This window comes from Bos indicus, chromosome 17 (assembly GCF_029378745.1).
Source record: "Bos indicus isolate NIAB-ARS_2022 breed Sahiwal x Tharparkar chromosome 17, NIAB-ARS_B.indTharparkar_mat_pri_1.0, whole genome shotgun sequence".
NCBI lineage: Eukaryota > Metazoa > Chordata > Mammalia > Artiodactyla > Bovidae > Bos > Bos indicus.
The window spans coordinates 71,271,612-71,290,685 of NC_091776.1; the positions used below are offsets into that span (position 1 = coordinate 71,271,612).

General features: G+C 61.0%; 1 protein-coding gene across 4 annotated transcripts in view; it reads left to right on the plus strand.

Annotated features, from left to right (window-relative positions):
* The window catches only part of CABIN1 (calcineurin binding protein 1), a 71,534-nt gene that overhangs the window by 11,881 nt on the left and 40,579 nt on the right, over positions 1-19,074 (plus strand). For 3 of the 4 annotated variants that reach the window (XM_070769926.1, XM_070769924.1, XM_070769925.1), the window contains exons 10-23: positions 682-850; positions 2,459-2,595; positions 3,521-3,738; positions 4,390-4,468; positions 4,889-5,076; positions 5,707-5,859; positions 6,686-6,880; positions 9,070-9,306; positions 9,392-9,548; positions 12,363-12,478; positions 15,585-15,746; positions 16,512-16,718; positions 16,806-16,951; positions 18,481-18,742. In XM_070769926.1, coding sequence (XP_070626027.1) covers positions 682-850; positions 2,459-2,595; positions 3,521-3,738; positions 4,390-4,468; positions 4,889-5,076; positions 5,707-5,859; positions 6,686-6,880; positions 9,070-9,306; positions 9,392-9,548; positions 12,363-12,478; positions 15,585-15,746; positions 16,512-16,718; positions 16,806-16,951; positions 18,481-18,742 — 2,426 coding nt within the window. The remainder of the gene's footprint in view (positions 1-681; positions 851-2,458; positions 2,596-3,520; positions 3,739-4,389; positions 4,469-4,888; positions 5,077-5,706; positions 5,860-6,685; positions 6,881-9,069; positions 9,307-9,391; positions 9,549-12,362; positions 12,479-15,584; positions 15,747-16,511; positions 16,719-16,805; positions 16,952-18,480; positions 18,743-19,074) is intronic. The other variant, XM_070769923.1, reaches the window with a different exon arrangement.

The window sequence follows — 19,074 nt, forward strand, 5'->3', positions numbered from 1 at the left end:
GGGCCCTGGGGGTGGGGTTGGCCTCGGGGACAGTTCCTCAGGCCCCTGCCTGCTGTGCTGCTGGGCACTGACACTCCCAGCTTAAGCAGCAGCCAGCAGTCACTGCCGTCTGTGGTCATGTCCATTGGAATGGCATTACTGATTTTTATCATCATTGGAGCCTTCCAAAAACACTTCGGACCAAAGCTTCTGAGCCTTTTCTTGATTTCTGTGTCACTGATAAAGCCTATGTGGCAGCTGAAGAAGGTTCTGAATGAACATGTATGTAATGGTTTCTAACTTTTTAACTTCATCACGAGTGACACCTGTCTGCTATGAATCACATGACCCTCTTGCCCGCATCCTGTCACTGGGCCTTGGGCCTGGGCAGTCAGGGTGCCTGCTGCTTGCTTAGCCCCGTCCCAGGACAGCCAGTGGGGGGGCTTTGACCCTGAGACCCTGGCATTCTGTAGCTATGGAAAGTAGTCTTGAGGCCTGGCCTGTGGGTGAGAAAGGGGTGAGGTTAAGGGATGTGAACTGGCCTTTCCTCAGGCTCTGTTTTGATAGAGGGGATGGAAATTTCCTGAACGTCCGAGGAGCCACACATTAAACGCGCAGGCAGGTTATAAAAGGACTGAGCACTTTGAGGTGCGTTTCCCTGGCCCAGCTATCCTGAGCTTCCGACTCGCTCTCTTTGTAAAGGTGATGTCTCCGGGGGAGATAAATCCAAGAAAGGGGTGAAACGGAAGAAGATTTCCGAGGAGAGCGGGGAGACGGCGAAGCGGCGGTCTGCCCGCGTCCGAAACACCAAGTGCAAGAAGGAAGAGAAGGTGGACTTCCAGGAGCTGCTGCTGAAGTTCCTGCCGTCCAGGTGCGGCCTGTCGGTCTCGGCAGAGGAAGCACACAGCCTCCCGCCTCCCTCCCACCTCTGGTTCTGGGGCCACCCTCCCCTGTGGGTGCCTCCTCCGCCCCTGGATGGGGGCCTCCGAACGTCCTGAAGGCAGGAAGCGGGACTCGCGTGTCTTCAGAGCGGGGGCTGCCTGCTCATGCCTCACGCCTGGGCCTCCCGTTGTTCAGGCACAGATGCCAGGACAGCCCGTGGGAGGGGCCCGTGCTCAGGGAGGTGCCCGCTTGGCTTCTCCAGGCTCCGCAGGGTCCCTGGAGCTTGAGAAAGTGGATGGCGGGTTTGGGAGGCGTCCCATTTCTCGGGCTCCTGAGAGAAGCCTCCCAGGAGGAGGTGGGCCCGGCTGCCCGGGGAAAGGGGTCTGCGCCCCGCGCTTGTCCCCTGGGTCTTCTCTGGCCCCGCGTCTTGCCCTGTCCCCTCCCTCAGACGCTCTGGGCCTCAGTGCCTGTGCTCTCCCGGGTACAGCACTAGACTTCCTACCCCCGCCCGAGCGCAGAGAGCAGGCGGGTTCTCTCTGCCCACCGACGTTTGAGGGGCACGTCTCGTAAGCCAGGGTGTCCTCTCCCGTGCCCTGTGTCTGTGTCTGTGAGACTCTACCCCGTTTTCTCCCTCCTGTGGTCCTGGGGTCTGGTAGGTGGCCGTGTGTCTGTGAGCATCCTTCTTGGGTCCTCAGCTGGCTCTGGCTCCTGACCGTCGGCTCCAGGGTGGTGCATTCAGGCTGACGAGGGCGGGGCCGGCCAGGAGCTTCCTGTGGCTTGTGAATCTCTCTGGCCACAGGGTTTGGTTTTCCTAGTTCTCTGCTTTTCTGTTTCTTTGGGGAGAGGGACGTGCCCGAGTGGAGCCGTTCTCAGCGGGAGCAGGACGTGGGCTCTCAGGTGGCTTCCTCCCGAGCAGAGCAGGCCTCCCGGCGGGAGCCCCGGGGTGCTTCACCCTACCCCCTCCCGCTGCCCTGCCTGGGTCCTTGTTCCCCAGCCCTGCTGGTGGGGAATAGTGTCTTCCTTCTCTTTTACCTTAGTTTCAACTGCTGGTTTCCTGTGTGGTTTTCACGTCAGCTTCCTCGAATGGCTGGCAGGGGCTCACAGTGGCTTGCTGGGTGTGGTCCCCAGAGAGGGCAGCGGTGCATTTGTGCATCCTTGGGGGGCGGCGGGGACAACTGAAAGCAGAGTCCCTGGGGGGTCTGCCGGGAGAGGTCCCCCTCCCCTGAGCCCAGAGCACTGTGAGGCATCGTGGAGGTGCTGCCTGCCCCCCCTGCTCCCCCAGCCTGCTTTGGCCTCAGCATGTGGAGGCTTGGCTGACTGCTGTCCAGGCGAAGTCCTGCGGCCGCTGTCTCCAGTTCCCTGTGGGTATGAATCCTATGTGGGTCCTTTCTGTGTTTCCCACTTGAAGGTCAGCTTCCTGTGGACAGGGGTCGCCGCAACCCCGGCTGTATTCCAACCTTGGCCTGATGCCTGATGACCACCTAATGGTTTGGGTGAAGGCAAGCATGGGCCAGACCTGGCCATGAAGGCTCGCAGAAGCGGAGCCCCCTTCCCTGGGGCCAGCCGGGCCGGTGTGAGTCTGGTGTGTTCCCTGCAGGTTGAGAAAGCTGGACCCTGAGGAGGAAGACGACCCCTTTAACAGCTATGAAGTCCCGCCAGAGGCCAAGCTGGAGAGCTTCCCCAGCACGGGGCCCCACAGGCTGTCCTCCGACTTGGCCACGTTCGTGGAGTCTGGTAGGAGGGGCCACGGGCGCTGCTGGGGGCATGTCTGGGCGGGGGCCCGGGGGTGGCCCAGGGCTGCCCGGCTCTGTCCCACCTGAGCTCTGAGCCCGGCCGGCTGAGGCGCTGGACCGCCTGGCGCGGGCCTTGCTGGTCCGATGGTGCGTCTCACTGTTGGGGGTGGCTGAGCGCTGGGCGCTGTTCTGCCGCCTGAGACCGTGCCCCCTCGGGCCTAGAGGTTCAGACAGGTGCACCCACAGCTGTGGGGGGCGTGGGCTCGCCACACTGCTGTCCTCCTCTCCCGAAGAAGGCAGGCCTGGCGTGGAGGACCCCCTCACGTCGGCCCCCCCAACTCATGTCGGGCCCCCCCCTCACGTCAGGTGCCCTCTCACGTCGGGTCCCCCCTCGTGTCGGGCCCCTCCCACGTCGGGTCCCCCCCTCCCTTCGGGGCCCCCTCACGTCGGCACCTCCCTCCTGTCAGACCCCCCCTCATGTCGGGCCCCCCATCATGAGGGCCCCCCCTCACGTTGGGTCCCCCCCCGATGTCAGGCCTCCCCCCTTCACGTCGGGTCCCTCTTGCATCTGGTCCCCCCTCCCGTCGGGCCCCCCTCACGTTGGGGCCCCCTCTCCTTTCGGGCCCCCCACCTCACGTCAGGCCTCCCCACTTCACGTCGGCCCCCCCCTCCCGTCGGCCCCCCTCACGTTGGGTACCCCTCCCTCACGTCGGGCCCCCCTTGCATCTGGTCCCCCCTCCCGTCGGACCCCACCCCTTGCAGTTGGGTCCCGTGTTGGCCCCCCTCACGTCGGGCCCCACCCGTGTGGGCCCCCGACTCCCTTCAGGCCCCACCCCTCCCATCGGGCCCCCCCTCCCGTCGGGCCCCCCCATGTCGGCCCTCCCCTCCCTTCAGGCCCCCGCCCTCACGCTGGGCCCCTCCTGCAGAGGAGCAGGACGTGCAGGCCTTCCTGCTGGGGAACCTGAGCAATGGGGGCATCCTGGAGCTGATGATGCGTTTCCTGAAGAGCATGGGCCACAGGTTCCTGCTGCGCTGGCCGCCGGGCCTGGCGGAGGTCGTGCTCAGCACCTACCACAGCTGGCGGAGGCACAGTGCCAGCCTGCCCAACCCGCTGCTCAGGGACTGCAGCAACCGGCACATCCAGGTGGGTCTGCGGGGCGCTCTGGCCCCTCTTCCTTGGAGGAGGACAGCTGCTTCTAGGGGCAATGCTGGGGCGTTCAGGGCTCCCAGAGGTGGAGGAGCCCCGGCTCACAGGTGCTCAGGGACGTGTGGGTCAGGGGCCCCTGGGCAGGCAGCCTCTCCTGGGACACTCCTGGGACTGCCTCTTGGCAGCATCTGCCCGGGTCTGCTCCCCCGGGGCAGGGTGGAGCGGTGGCGGTGCCGAGCTTTGGTCCCTGGACGGACTGCTTGGTCACTTCTTAGCTGTGCCCCCTTGGCTGGGCTGGCACCTCCTTACTGCTGAGCCTCAGCTTCCTGGTGTGCGGGGGAGCCATGCACCCACCCCGGGCGCTGTCAGGGCTGAAGGCCTGTGCTTGGCTGGTGGCAGGGCCACCTCTTGCATGGGATGGTCCCCAGGACCAGAGGCGGGTGGGTCTCACCGGTGTTCCTGAGTCCGTCCCAGGGAGGTCCGTCTGTCTGTCCTTAGATCCAGCAGCAGCCACTGGTTAGGACTCACGGAATGGATAGCCGGTAGAGAGCAGAGTGGCGTCCCCATCAGGGTCGAGTCTAGCTGAGGCTTCTTCTGTCCCCACCCTTGGCCCTGGGCCCCGTTGCTGACCCCGCGCCCGTACTGCAGGAGATGATGCTGATGTCCCTCTCCTGCATGGAGCTGCAGCTGGACCAGTGGCTGCTGACCAAGGGCCGGAGCTCTGCAGGTAGGCCCCTTCCGTGTTCCCTGGAGGTCCACTTTCTGGAGTGGGCAGGAGCCGGGGACCGAGTCACTCCTCCAGGAGCACATTTCCTAGGTCACTTCATCAGGCCAGGAAAGACCTGGGTCTCTGAGAAGTGGCTGGGCCCCACAGGAGCCACCCACCTGCTGGTGACTCGGGACGAGGGCTGTGCCATCTCCGTTTCCTCAGTTCGTCACAGGACGCCTTGCGTGTCCCCAGATACGCCAGCTCAGTCCGCTTGGTGAGGGCCACGAGCCCAGGGTTTCTGCATCCCTGTTGGGCCTGTTGGGCTCTCACGCCGGCCACTTGGGGCCATGTGGCTCCGCGGGCTCAGGGCCTCAGCGAGCAGGAGGGCATCTGGGCCCCGCTCACGAGGTTGACTCCTTCCGGCCTGACGGTTTTCAGTGTCTCCTCGGAACTGCCCCGCAGGCGTGCTGAATGGCAGGTTCGGCCCCGACTTCCCAGGGGCCCACTTCCTGGGGGACCTCCTGCAGCTGTCGTTTGCCTCGTCCCAGCGGGACCTGTTCGAGGACGGCTGGCTGGAGTTTGTGGTCCGCGTGTACTGGCTGAAGGCTCGGTTCCTGGCGCTACAGGTTGGTCCAGGGGCAGCTGCTTGGGGAGGAAGCCTGGGCACCCAGCAAGGAGGGGAGGGGCTGGCCATGTGACGCAGAATGTGTGCACACGCCCGGTGGCACCTGGGCACTGGGCTCGGCTTCAGGAAGCGGGGTGTTGGGGGGACGTCAGGCCCCTGGAGCCAGCACGCCCACCGCCCATCTAGCCACAGCAGCGGGAGGGTCTCGTGGGCCCCACAGACCTAGAGAGGTTGCCTTGCAGCCTTGGCCCTTTGCTTGTGCTTCCCGAGAGCTGTGTGGAGCACCGGGGCAGGCTAACTGGCCCCCAGCCCCCTGAACACCGTGGCACCCTTCAGTTGGTTCTGGAGTGGGGCAGGGCCAGTCGAGTCACAACTCTGCCACCTTCGCTTGAGCTCTGGACAGGTTCTGGGCCGCATGCCCCGGCCACAGGGGTCACCGTGCCCCCTGGGGCCCTGGTGTGAATCATTCGTTCATTCACCCATTCAGCAGATACGTGCTGAGCCCCACTCTGGCCAGCTGCTGTGTAGGGGGAAGGTGGGCATTGGCCAGCCCACCCCCATGGTGCCCCCCATGTGAGGGGCTTAGGAGGCAGGCCCTGGCGAGCACGGTGAGTGCGCCTCCTCTGCCCAGGGAGACATGGAGCAGGCCCTGGAGAACTACGACATCTGCACGGAGATGCTGCAGAGCTCGGCCGCTGCTCGGGCCGCAGCGGGGGCTGAGCAGAGAGACGTGGTCATCCGCCTGCCCAACCTCCACAACGACTCCGTGGTCTCCCTGGAGGAGGTGAGCAGAGCTTCCTTGACGGTGTTTTCCTGTCAAAGGCCGGACCTGTCCGTGCGGACTAGGAGACAGGGCGGGAGGGGGCCTGGGAGAGGCAGCCCTGGTGTTCAGGGTGCCGTGGACTTGAAGGCTCCACCCTGATGGAGCACCTGCTGGGGGCCGGGGGCCGGGGGCCGGAACAGGGTGGGGGGTGTCTGCTGGGGGTGGGGAGGGTTTTTGCTTGGTCCCCAGGCCTGTGTGTGGGGGCAGCTCCAGCAGGTTGAGGGGAAGCCCCCAGAAGCAGACCACCACTGCTCTGGCCCAGGGCTGGCCAGCGGCCTGTGGTTCTCCTCCTGTCCTCACTGTGCAGCCCCCGACCCCCACCCACAGCTCCGTGTCTGTGACACGTCCTTGGGCTGAGGGTGGCCATCAGGCCCTGCAGAGGGGCTTCAGGGCCAGGCCCAGTGCAGCAGCCTGCTACCCCTGTCCCGCAGGCCTCCTGGCAGAGAGGGCTCCAGGGGTCGGTGGTGGGTGCTGGCCTCTGGCGGGGGCCTGCTTGGTCTCTGAAGCCTCGTACCCCTGCCCAGGGATCTGGGTTGCTGAAGTGTGACTGGGAGGCTGGCTAACTGTTTTGGCGCTCTCTGTCTGGAGTCTGTGCTTTTGGGGTAGTTGCGTTTTTCGGTGTATTTGTTCTTTGGAGACTGGAACGCCTTGACCCTCACAGAGGTACTGTCTGTAAAGCAGCCGCTTGCTGTGAATGCCTCTTGTCTGCGTCTGATAAGGGCAGAACCCTGGCCGCCTCAGGGGGCCCGCAACGGCTTGGTCAGCCAGTGATCCGGGCCTTTTCCAGATTGACAAGAACCTGCGGTCACTGGAGCGGTGCCAGTCTCTGGAGGAGGCCCAGCGGCTGTACGAGGCCGGCGACCACCGCGCCGTCGTACGCCTGCTGCGCCCCACCTTGCGTCCCAGCGGCTGCGACCGCGCCAAGCACCTGGAGTTCATGACGTCCGTGCCCGAGAGGCCGGCCCAGCTGCTGCTGCTGCAGGTGAGTGCTCCCGCCTCGCCCGCGCCCTCTGCCGTCTCCTCTGAGGGAAGCGGAGCGAATTCCTCCCCGCAGCGGCAGTGGGCGAAGGTGGTCAGAAGGTGCGCTCAAGGGAACCCCGCCTTTGGCTCTCAGCCTCGCGTGGCTAGTCGGGCTCAGCCATCCATTCACCTGATGGTCCATCTGCCTTTTTTTGCTTTTTATTTTCTTTTTTTCTAAATGCATTTTTCTACTTTATTGCTTGGTCTTCTTTTACTGGTTTTAAAATTAACTGTTGAGTACGGATAAAACTAGATGAAACCCGTGTACATCGACAAAACAAAAGCACGGTGAGCTAACCAGCCCCGGAGGGTCGAGCCGCTGAGGGGAAGGAGTGAGCGTGGGTGAGTGGGTGAGGCCTGTGTGCGCTTTCAGCCCCTGCATGCCCCGCCCCCAGCGCCCAGGGCCTAGCCGGGCGTGGCGTCTGTGGGGCAGGGCATTCCCGAATCTCATCCCGGCCGGATGCTCGCCCTTGCCCCAGAGGCCTGCTGTGGGGCCTCACAAGCTCGGGCGTGTGGGCGTCCTGCCCGGCATGTGGGCATGGAGGAGAATGCCCGGGGCGTGCTGGGCGGTGCGGGCTGGGCTGGCAGCTCCTCCCTCAGACTCGTTACCTCCCTGGGGCCTTCCGCTTGGGTTTGGGAAGGGAGCCCTGGCTTCTCTCAGGCTTCGTGAACTGGAAAACAGATAAGAGGTGTGGCTGGGAGCAAGTGGAACCAGAAGGGGAGGCAGGGAGTGAGGAGGAGGGGAGAGGAGGTCAGGCAGCCCTGCGTGAGGACGGGGAGGAGCTGCGATGCCCTTGGTGCCCTCACTGGGGGTAGGGGGCAGCCAAGTGTGTCCAGGGAGGGGCCACCCAGGGGCTCAGGTGCTCCTGCTTTGTGGTCTGGAGCTTCTGGGTGAGAGGACAGCACCCCCCCCCCCCCCCACTGCCCACAGCCCCGGAGGGATGGGCACCTGCTGAGGAGGCACCACGCTGAGCTGGGCTGAGACGAGGCCGGCTGGCTGCCCGGGAGCTGCTGCTGCCCGCGCAGGAGTGACTTGATGTTTGCCCAGCTTCCTGTTGGCGGAATGTGCTTTCTTTTTGGTTTGGACGCTTCTGATAAATTAAAGGTCTTAATCTTTTCCCACTCAAGTGCTTTTGTCAGTTTTTTCTGATTTTAAATTGCAGCTTCTGAAAAAAAAAATAAATTGCAGCTTCTGTTTTCTTTGATGTACAGAAGTTTTGAATTTTTAGCGCATCAAATCTCTTGATGTTTTCACACGGTGGTGCATTTGTTCATTATGCTTGGAAAGCCTTTCCGAGGCTCGAGCAGCCTTCGTCCTGTGGTTGCAGACTCAGGGTGGAGCTCCTGCAGTGCGCCTGGCACGAGGCAGGTGGGGGCCCTCTGACGGAGCCTGCTCTCCACAGCGAGGCCGGCCGGCGGCGTGACAGTGCACAGGCGGGGGTCCGTGCGCTGGGCTTCTCCCAGCCACGGTAGGTATGGGGTTTGTGCTTGTAACCCGCTTCTCCGAGCGTTTGTAGGGCGGGAGCCTGACTTGGAGCCCCCTCTGGGACACGCAGGAGGCTCAGTCGCCCCGGGTAGATGAGCTGCCTGCCGCGTTCTTCAGCATAGGGTGGTTTCCTCACGGTCGTGTGGATTCCAGTCCTGATGTTTTGGGTTGCTGTTTTAGCACGATGTTACTGCAGGTCGTTATGTCTTCTGACTGTGCGTTTTCAGTTTATAGGCACCCTGGTGAGTTTTGCGTGTTAGCTTCAGACGTAGCCGCTTTACTGCATTCCCATTATCCCTGGCGGCCTGTTTTGGGGGGATGGTCTGTTGCCCCAGGCAGGGGTGACCTGTCCTCAGTCGCTAGCAGGTAGTCTTCTGCCTTCTGGCTTTTTCTGGCCTCGAGCACTGGGAGTGGTGTCACGCGAGGGTGATGCTGGGGGCCCCAGTCTTTTCCTTGACTTTGTCACAGCCTCACCTCCTGTGTGCTCTCATCGAGAGGGCTCGGCTCCAGCTGCGGCCTCCACCTCTGCCCATGGGCTCAGCACACCTCAGCGGCTCCTGCCCGATGCACCAAGAAACACAGGACGGCCCTGCCATCCCCGCCCCAGGCCCCAGGGCCCAGGGGAGCGTGGCTGCCGTGTGTCCTTACCCTCTCCTCCTGCGCAGGACTCCCTGCTCCGGCTGGAGGACCACCGGCAGTGCTTCGAGTGCTCCGACGTGGCTCTGAACGAGGCGGTCCAGCAGATGGTCAACGCCACCGAGACTGCCGCCAAGGAGCAGTGGGTGGCCACGGTGACCCAGCTGCTGCAGGGCATGGAGCAGGCTCTGTCGGCGGATGGCAGCACCCTGCGGGACTTGTCCGCTGCCGGTGGCCTCACCCGGCTCACCAACAACCTCATCCAGGTAACCTGGCCGCTTCCCTCCCCGCCTGCCCCCAGCCAGCGCCTGCAGCCTGGCGAGCTGCCCGCCGTGACACCCCGTCCTGCAGGTCATCGACTGCAGCATGGCTGTGCAGGAGGAGCCCAAGGAGCCGCACGTGACCTCCGTGCTGCCCTGGGTCATCCTGTACCGGGTCATCCGGCAGGAGGAGGACGCTTTCCGCTCCCTGTGCCACCAGCAGCAGCTCCAGAGCCCGGCGGACGAAGGTGCGGGGATGCAGGGGCCTGCCTCTTGTCTGTCTGCATCAAGCTATGAGCACGTCTGGGCTCGGGTGCCAGAACTTTCCTGGACGGAGGCAGAGGCAGCGTCTTCGCGGACCGGGTGGTGGGGCGGGGCCACGGAGCGCGCCCTGCTTCCCGTCGAGTGCAGGGGGCGAGCCCCGTGCGGAGTGGGGCCCCGGGGCCTCGAGCCACCGGCCGCTCCTGGCTGGGGGCCTGGGCGGCACAGGGCACGTGGGCACGGGCTCCACTGCGCGGCTGTGACCGCAGGCCAGTCAGGCAGCCTCGCCCGCTCTGGGGACAGTGGCACGTCTCAGAGTCGCCGGAGGGCAGCCGGAGCAGCAGAGTCGCAGCCGCAGCGTGGGCTGGGCCAGCTCCAGCGGCGGTGCTCAGGGTGGGCCTGCGGGGCGAGCAGGGCCTTCACAGGCTGGCACTGGAGCCTGGGCAGCACCTGCGGACCTGTGCTCAGAGGGCGAGGCTAGAGCAGACCAGTGGCTCAGTGGCGTTCGGCCAGGAGTGTCGATACCTCCACCAAGTGCGCTCTATCCTTCGGTTTTCTTGCGTTTTCAGTATAAACTTGATGAAGGTACACGTGACTTTTATATAGCTGTGATTACCACACACACGTGTATGTGTTTATTCACCAGCTTGAAACTGCATTTACTGGGGGTTTTCGCTAGTCCCTGGCCGGGTCAGCCAAGCGCGCGAGCAGTGCAGTCAGCCGTGTTGCGGCGCCCACAGAGCCCACGTGCTCTCCTGCTTGGAGGGCTGCACTCTGCAGCTGTCTGTCAGCGGCTCTCTGCTTGTCAGGCCTCTGTGAATGAGAACTTCTGGGCCTGACGGTTTATGGTCAGGGGGAGAAGCAGGACCACCAGCAGCACCCACAGAGCCCTGTCTGAGGCCTGGTGGATGGCCGGGCAGGGGGGACACGCAGCCGTGGGGTGGCTGGGCAGGGCCCCCGGAGAGCCGGGCGTGTGGGCAGGCTTGGGGAGGCGCAGGCAGAGGAAGGTGCCCGCCCGTCTGCAGCCGGGAGCTCCCTGCTTGGCCGGCGGCGCTGCTGTCTACTGGGCCACACTGGAGGCAGCACCTCATGCGCGCCTTTTTGCTTCTGCTAAATTGACCCTTTTGGATAAATTTTTAGAACAGATATCTTTAGAACTCTTGACAAGTAGAGCCTCTATGTTTTCAAAAAAAGTTCTAATGGTGAAAAATTAAGGTTTACACCTATAAACGTGGATTATTTTTTTATAAAAATAATACAAAAAGTTTTGTGGATTAAGAGTCTTCTGTTAATTATGTAAACACAATGTAGTATTTTTAAAAAATTGCCAATAAGCAAACAAGGAAAGGAAGACAGTCCAATGCCATAAACCTTGAACAAGTGGGTGGGGAGACAGGAATCCCAGTGGGCTGGCTGCCCGTGTAAACCAGAACAGCCAGGAGCATACGACTGGACCCGTGGGGGGCGGTGGAGAGCTCACGGTGCTGGAGAAGGTGGAAGACGTGGAGGACAGAGGTGGTCCAGTGTGGGGTGAGGGAGCCCCCGTGGCCGCAGGGAACCCTGCGTCACGTTCAAGAAGAGGTCCCTGAGTGGTAGCTTTAGCGCCGAGCCTGCAGGTCGGAAGCGTGCGGTGTGTCCCCTAAAGGCTGATACACAGCAGTCTATATCCAGGTCCATCGTGGCCAAGGGGGTCTTCTGAGGACAAAGGCATGTTAGGTTTCTAAACTGAAGAAGCAGTTAAAACGAGGCTTGTTTCAGATTTTTCCCTGGCACGGTTCAGTGCCATTGGAGTGACGTCTGTGTGTCGACGTGGTTCTCACGGCAGGCACGTGTGGGCCGAGGCACGCAGCCGGGTCGTTTGTAATCACAGTGGACTCCAGCTCCTTGAGGGCGTCTCAGGAGCATGGCTGGAGGACAGTCAGTAATCCAGCGGGAGGCAGGAAGGGAGAGCGCCGGGAGGGAACGTGCCTCGGGAGGGAGCCAGCAGCCAGGCTGAGCGCGTGCAGAGCGGGACATCCGCGTTATCCCGGGCAGCACCGGAGCAGTGTGCATGAGCCGGCAGATGGAGCCGGGACAAGCCGCCACCGACCCAGGTGGCAGAGCATCCAGAGGGCTTGAACTTCCTCGTGTTCTGACTTTTTTAAGCAGTGCTTTTCAAAGCTTTTTTGGCTGGGACTGACCAGTAATAGAAAGTCTGACACAGGTGTCGTGAAGGAGCCCTGGTTCTGCTGGGCGGGGCTCGCCCTAGTACTCTCTGTCCTGAGCCGACGGTTAAGGCTCAGAGTCTGAAGCACACCAGGAGTCCAGAGCAGCTGGCGACAGTGCCAGCGCGCACAGGCATTAGCCGGGACTTGGTCGCTCTTCCTCCTCCTGTGACAGTTAGGGAGACCTAAATGTGAGGGTTTGGAAGTTAAGCAGTGGTGTGTGCAGTGTGGGCTCTACCGTTGTGCATGACTTACCTGTGTCTTTCAAAGTGCCTCACATGTGCATGGAGAGATGCTTCCTGGGATGTTCACCAGATGTCAGCCCGGTTATGGCCGGGGCCGGCGGGCGGGGCGCCCTGCCGCCTGGGGATGGGCCCTCCCTGCTGTATACCTCCCCGCGTGAGCTGAGCTGCTTTCTGATAAGCGCCTTCTAGGGTGGTAAAGCCAGACGCGTCATCACTGATTTAAAAAGAAAAAGATGAGAAAGGAAAGTGGGGCAAGCAGGGGACCCACTGTGGGGCCCTTGGTAGATGGGGCGGGGGCCCGCTGCTCCCCGCTGCGTGCACGCTGACACCCTGTCGCCCGGTCTCTCCCCAGCGTCGGCCGAACCACCCATGCTCCCCTCGTCCCTCATGCTGCTCAACACGGCCCATGAGTACCTGGGCCGGCGGGCCTGGTGCTGTAACTCGGACGGGGCCCTGCTGCGATTCTACGTAAGTGCCGCCCCCCGCCCGCCGTCAGCCCTGATCTGGAACGTGCGTGCACGTCCTGTGTGGCTCTCTGCCCTCTCCGCCTCTCTCTCTCTAACACTTAAACTTGTTGACTCTGTTTCTTTGGTGATTATAGATTCATTCAGACTAAAGTCTGAATTCATTCATTCTAAAGTCAGTTCTGTTTTTCGGAGTAGGGTTCACGTAAGCATGAAATTGTTCAGGCGTTTGCTTCGGATTTTACAGCCTCTGCAGTGCCCCTCCCCACTCCAGTGTTCCTGTCTGGAGAATCCCAGGGACGGGGGAGCCTGGTGGGCTGCCGTCTATGGAGTCGCACAGAGTCAGACCCGACTGAGCGACTTCACTTTCACTTCTCACTCTCATGCATTGGAGAAGGAAATGGCAACCCACTCCAGTGTTCTTGCCTGGAGAATCCCAGGGACGGGGAGCCTGGTGGGCTGCCATCTATGGGGTCGCACGGAGTCGGACACGACTGAGCGACTCAGCAGCAGCAGCGGCGGCAGCGGGGCCCCTCGTCCTGCCCATGTGTCACCACCAGCGTCCCTTATCTGCGCTTCCTCGTCCTTTGTTGAGAAGTCTTGCATGCGCTTGGTTGCAATCAGTTTCTTCACCTAAACCAGCTGTTGGCTAACCAGTGTTAACCAGCTGTGAGCCTGCTTTCTCTTTGCTTTCTGGGTCGTTGAGTAGCACTCTAATATTAATTACTTTTTACTGTGTGTGGATTTGCTCTGCTTTTTCTAACTTACTGAAGTAAACGCTTATGTTGATCACTTTTTTTTTTTTTAATTTTATTTTATTTTTAAACTTTACAATATTGTATTAGTTTTGCCAAATATCGAAATGAATCCGCCACAGGTATACCCGCGTTCCCCATCCTGAACCCTCCTCCCTCCTCCCTCCCCTACCCTCCCTCTGGGTCGTCCCAGTGCACCAGCCCCAAGCATCCAGTACCGTGCATCGAACCTGGACTGGCGACTCGTTTCATACATGATATTATACATGTTTCAATGCCATTCTCCCAAATCTCCCCACCCTCTCCCTCTCCCACAGAGTCCATAAGACTGATCTATACATCGGTGTCTCTTTTTCAGTCTCATATACAGGCTTATTGTTACCATCTTTCTAAATTCCATATATATGCGTTAGTATACTGTATTGGTGTTTTTCTTTCTGGCTTACTTCACTCTGTATAATAGGTTCCAGTTTCATCCATCTCATTAGAACTGATTCAAATGTATTCTTTTTAATGGCTGAGTAATACTCCATTGTATATATGTACCACAGCTTTCTTATCCATTCATCTGCTGATGGGCATCTAGGTTGCTTCCATGTCCTGGCTATTATAAACAGTGCTGCAATGAACATTGGGGTACATGTGTCTCTTTCCCTTCTGGTTTCCTCAGTGTGTATGCCCAGCAGTGGGATTGCTGGATCATAAGGCAGTTCTATTTCCAGTTTTTTAAGGAATCTCCACACTGTTCTCCATAGTGGCTGTACTAGTTTGCATTCCCACCAACAGTGTAAGAGAGTTCCCTTTTCTTCACACCCTCTCCAGCATTTATTGCTTGTAGACTTTTGGATCGCAGCCATCCTGACTGGCGTGAAATGGTATCTCATAGTGGCTTTTATTTGCATTTCTCTGATAATGAGTGATGTTGAGCATCTTTTCATGTGTTTGTTAGCCATCTGTATGTCTTCTTTGGAGAAATGTCTATTTAGTTTTTTGGCCCACTTTTTGATTGGATCATTTATTTTTCTGGAGTTGAGCTGTAGGAGTTGCTTGTATATTTTGGAGATTAGTTGTTTGTCAGTTGCTTCATTTGCTATTATTTTCTCCCATTCTGAAGGCTGCCTTTTCACCTTGCTAATAGTTTCCTTTGTTGTGCAGAAGCTTTTAAGGTTAATTAGGTCCCATTTGTTTATTTTTGCTTTTATTTCCAATATTCTGGGAGGTGGGTCATAGAGGATCCTGCTGTGATGTATGTCAGAGAGTGTTTTGCCTATGTTCTCCTCTAGGAGTTTTATAGTTTCTGGTCTTACGTTGAGATCTTTAATCCATTTTGAGTTTATTTTTGTGTATGGTGTTAGAAAGTGTTCTAGTTTCATTCTTTTACAAGTGGTTGACCAGTTTTCCCAGCACCACTTGTTAAAGAGGTTGTCTTTAATCCATTGTATATTCTTGCCTCCTTTGTCAAAGATAAGGTGTCCATATGTGCGTGGATTTATCTCTGGGCTTTCTATTTTGTTCCATTGATCTATATTTCTGTCTTTGTGCCAGTACCATACTGTCTTGATAACTGTGGCTTTGTAATAGAGCCTGAAGTCAGGTTGATCACTTTCTAATACACCTGCAGTAAAGATTATTGGTTTTCCCCAAGTACATTTTTAGGTGCATGCCATAAGTTTTGATATTTGCTGTCTTCATGTAACCCATTTCTAACTTTACTGAGTTACGTTTAGAGGATCTGGTCTGTACTGTGCCTGCTGCTGCTGCTAAGTCGCTTCAGTCGTGTCCGAGTCCTAGCGACCCCATGGACCGCAGCCTACCAGGCTCCCCCATCCATGGGATTTGCCAGGCAAGAGTACTGGAGTGGGTTGTCTGTGGAGACTCGCTTTTTATTTCTAGTCTTGATGGAAAATGCCACTGATAGTTGAAGAGGGCTTGCGTTTGCTAACAGCAGGGCATAACGATGTGGCATAATCTGTGGCTCTGCCTCCACAGATTCACCCATTGGCTGTTGAGATCACCTTCTCTGAGGGCCTCACTGGTGTCTGCCATAGGTCCCCGTGGCCCTAACGGGACTCACCGTCTGCCGCGTGACTAACTCTAATTCACACCCCTCCGGGGCAGCCTGAGGGTCCCACGGGCAGCGACGGTGTCCACCGTCATCCTGGACGGTGCCCAGCATGAAATGGTGCTCATGTAGAGGCCCGGGGGGTAGGCAAATGGTGACTTGAATGAGTGTGGCCAGAAGCCGCCTGGGTGCTGGCAGCAGGAGGCTGGGCGGGCCCTCCTCAGGCCCCGTGGAGTGGCCCCAGGGCTGGCGGGCCTCCCCCAGGCGCCTCTTCCCACCCGCCCGCCTGCTAGGTGCGCGTCCTCCAGAAGGAGCTGGCTGCGCCCACCCCCGAGGACGCCCACCCGTACAAGGAGGAGCTGGAGACGGCCCTGGAGCAGTGCTTCTACTGCCTGTACAGCCACCCCAGCAAGAAGAGCAAGGCCCGGTACCTGGAGGAGCACTCAGCCCCGCAGGTGAGCGCTGCCACCCCGGCAAGAAGGGCAAGGCCCGGTACCTGCAGGAGCACTCGGCCCCGCAGGTGAGGGGCTGCCACCCCGGCAAGAAGGGCAAGGCCCGGTACCTGCAGGAGCACTCGGCCCCGCAGGTGAGGGGCTGCGGCGTCAGGGCAGCAGGCCCAGCAAAGGAAGGGCGTCCTTGCAGGAACGGGTGTGTGACTGTGAACTGATTATCCAGAAACGCGGCAGCGTGGCAGTTCTTCAGTAGATTTTTCCCCCTAGTTGGAGTCATACAGATAATTCCTTAGAGAGTTTCCATTCATTTGATGTTGGGTTTTCAGACTGCAAGTAGGTGTTAGCTCGTGGCCCCTGAACACAGTCAGTGAAGCTTTGATCTGAGGGAGCCCACCCCCAAAGTGCGCGCTCCTGTGGGCACAGTCCTGCTGTGACCCCTTCGCTGTGCAAACTGCCCCGGCCCAGAGCAAGCCCTTGCTCAGTATTTGGCAGCCAGGTGACTGCCCTCCAGTGCGGCCGTGTGGACTCACAGGGGGAGCCCTCAGTCCCGGCGTCTGTCTTTGTGGAGGCCGGGCTCGTGTTGGTTCACGTCCCCCGTCACGCATGTGGGTGTGGGGTCGCCGTCCGTGAGCCGTGTTTCAAGTGCACAGGTGTAGTTTCCGGCTTTCCCGTGTGTGTGACCTTGCTGCCAGGGGCCACCGAGCGTTCGCATGAGGAGCTCTCACCGTGCATGCCCCGATTGCACTCCGACCGCCTGTCTGCCTGCAGGTGGACCTGCTGTGGGAGGACGCCCTGTTCATGTTCGAGTACTTCAAGCCCAAGACCCTTCCCGAGTTTGACAGCTACAAGACCAGCACCGTGTCCGCCGACCTGGCCAACCTCCTGAGGAGGATCGCCAGCATCGTGCCCCGCACCGCGCGGCCCGCCCTGAGCCTGGACAGAGTGTCCGCCTACATCGAGGGCACCTCTGTCGAGGTCGGGGTGGCTGCCGGCCGGGGCCCGTCTCCCGCACCGCGGCGCCTGTGCGCCTCAGCCCCTCACGCTTGCCCTCTCGCCTGCCAGGTGCCCTGCCTCCCTGAAGGGGCCGACCCCTCCCCTCCAGTGGTCAACGAGCTCTACTACCTCCTGGCCGATTACCACTTCAAGAACAAGGAGCAGTCCAAGGCCGTCAAGTTCTACATGCACGACATCTGCGTCTGCCCCGACAGGTGAGCGGCTGGCTGCGGGAGGGCGGGGCTGGGCGAGGTGCCCCAGAAAGAGGAGGGCGAGGGCACGGAGCCCTCTTCCCCGGTCCCGGGCGGCCCTCTGCTCCTGGCCCGCGGTGGGGGGGCTGCCTGGCTCCAGCCTGCTTGGGCACAGCCTCTGCTCCTGGTCCCGCCCCCAGCCCTGGGGAGTCGGCTGGACACCTGCTTCCTCCAAGGCCACATCTCTCATCGTGGCTGTTTGCATCTTTGGGGCGAGGCTGCCATGGTGGTGCTGATCTGCGAACCGGTTGTACCTGAGGCCCAGGCTCTCTTCCCAGTGAGCAGGCCCTGGTGGCCTCTGCCCGAAACACAGGGCCTGGCTTGCCCCTCCCGAAGGGCCAGCTCAGTCATGAGGTCCGGCTCGCTGGACTGAGAGCCAGCAGAGAGCCAGCAGAGAGCCAGCCATGCCTCAGAGGGCCAAGGTCGAGAGAGGTCCCTCTGCGGGTGACCTGTGTCTGAAGGGTCTGAGGGGCACTCGTGGGCAGCCTTCCTGGGCGTTCTCGGGGATGGGGAGGTCTGCCTCATCAGTGAGTGGGGGGCTGGGGTGTGAGGGGAGAAGCCAGCATGTGCCTCTCACGGCTGAGGGAGAAGCCGCCTGGAGGAGCCCTTGGGGACCCTGTGACCCCGTGTCCGTACCACACACTCGTGTTGGTGACCAGGGTGGCGGAGCCTGCCCTGGCTGCAGGCAGGCCCGTGGGTGCTGCTGTGGCAGGTATGGAGGGACCTGCCCAGGCAGAAGGCCCCCAGCTATTCCCACCGTGCTCCCCCCAGCCTCCTCCCCCCGCCTGGCGAGAAAGGCTGCTCACCATCTGCTCAGGCCTCCCCTTCCCTCATCCCCAGGCCCAGGGGGCGGAAGTGCCCGGGAGAGAGCCAGGGAACTTTGTGAGCCGGCAGGCTCCCCGACATGGCATGGCCCGGGGACGCCAGGGGCCGGCTTTACGGCTCCGCTCAGATGGGTGGAGACTGAGCTACCGGAGGGCAGTGTGTCCATGTGGACGCTGCTTCTCTCTGTTGTGCGCTGAGAATGCTGGCCTCTGAGGGCCCACATGTGGCCTCGGGTCTGAGAGAGGCCCCTGCGTCCCCCCCGCAGCCTCTCTGGGGTGGTCTCAGGATGCTGGGTCTTGGGCATCCCATGGTCCCCGCGCTGTCATCTGGCTGCTGGGGCCTGCCCTGGGTCCCGGGGACAGCTGGTGGAAGCTGGGTGACGGGGGTCTCAGGGTCTGAGCTGCCCCAAGCTGAGGCTCAGGGAGGCTACGGGGCATGAGGTCCCAGCTGCAGGACAGCCCCTGTGCACCCCTCGGAGCTTCCCTGTGGGGCCACCTTCCAGGCAGGGAAGTGGAGGGCAGCAGGGTGGCAGGCCTGGCCTGTCAGGGTAGTGCCCGGGCGCTGGTGAGGGGCCTGGAGACTTGTGCCCTGCACGCTCCTCGGGTGGGTCTCTGGCTCGTGGTGCCTGTGGCAGCAGTGTGCTGAGCCGTGCTCCGCCGTGCCTGCAGGTTCGACTCCTGGGCGGGCATGGCCCTGGCCCGGGCCAGCCGCATCCAAGACAAGCTGAACTCCAACGAGCTGAAGAGCGACGGGCCCGTCTGGAAGCACGCCACGCCCGTGCTCAGCTGCTTCCGGCGGGCGCTCGAGATCGACAGCTCCAACCTGTCCCTGTGGATCGAGTTCGGCACCATGTCCTACGCCCTGCACTCCTTCGCCTCGCGCCAGCTGAAGCAGTGGAGGCCCGAGCTGCCTGCTGAGCTCGTGCAGCAGGTGAGGGCGGTGGGGAGGGGCTGAGGCCCTGCTCCCTGCACGCCCTGGCCGGGGGGTGAGCGCTGGTCAGCACAGGCTTCAGGGCCATGGCAGAGCCATTGTCTCCTCCCTCTTCCTTCCGAGGGGCTTGTTGAGTCCTTGTGAGACTGTCAGCACCGTGCTGGGGTGTAGGGTGGGTGCTGTCGGGGCTCCCGTGGCTCCTCGAGGGGACGCAGAGGAGCTCCGCGGTGCGTCCAGGCACGTGTGGCAGGACATCTTTGTCCAGGGAGGTTTCCCTGGAGAGTAGGCACGAAGGGGCCTGCATGTGGACTGTCTGTGGTCAAGGCCGCTGA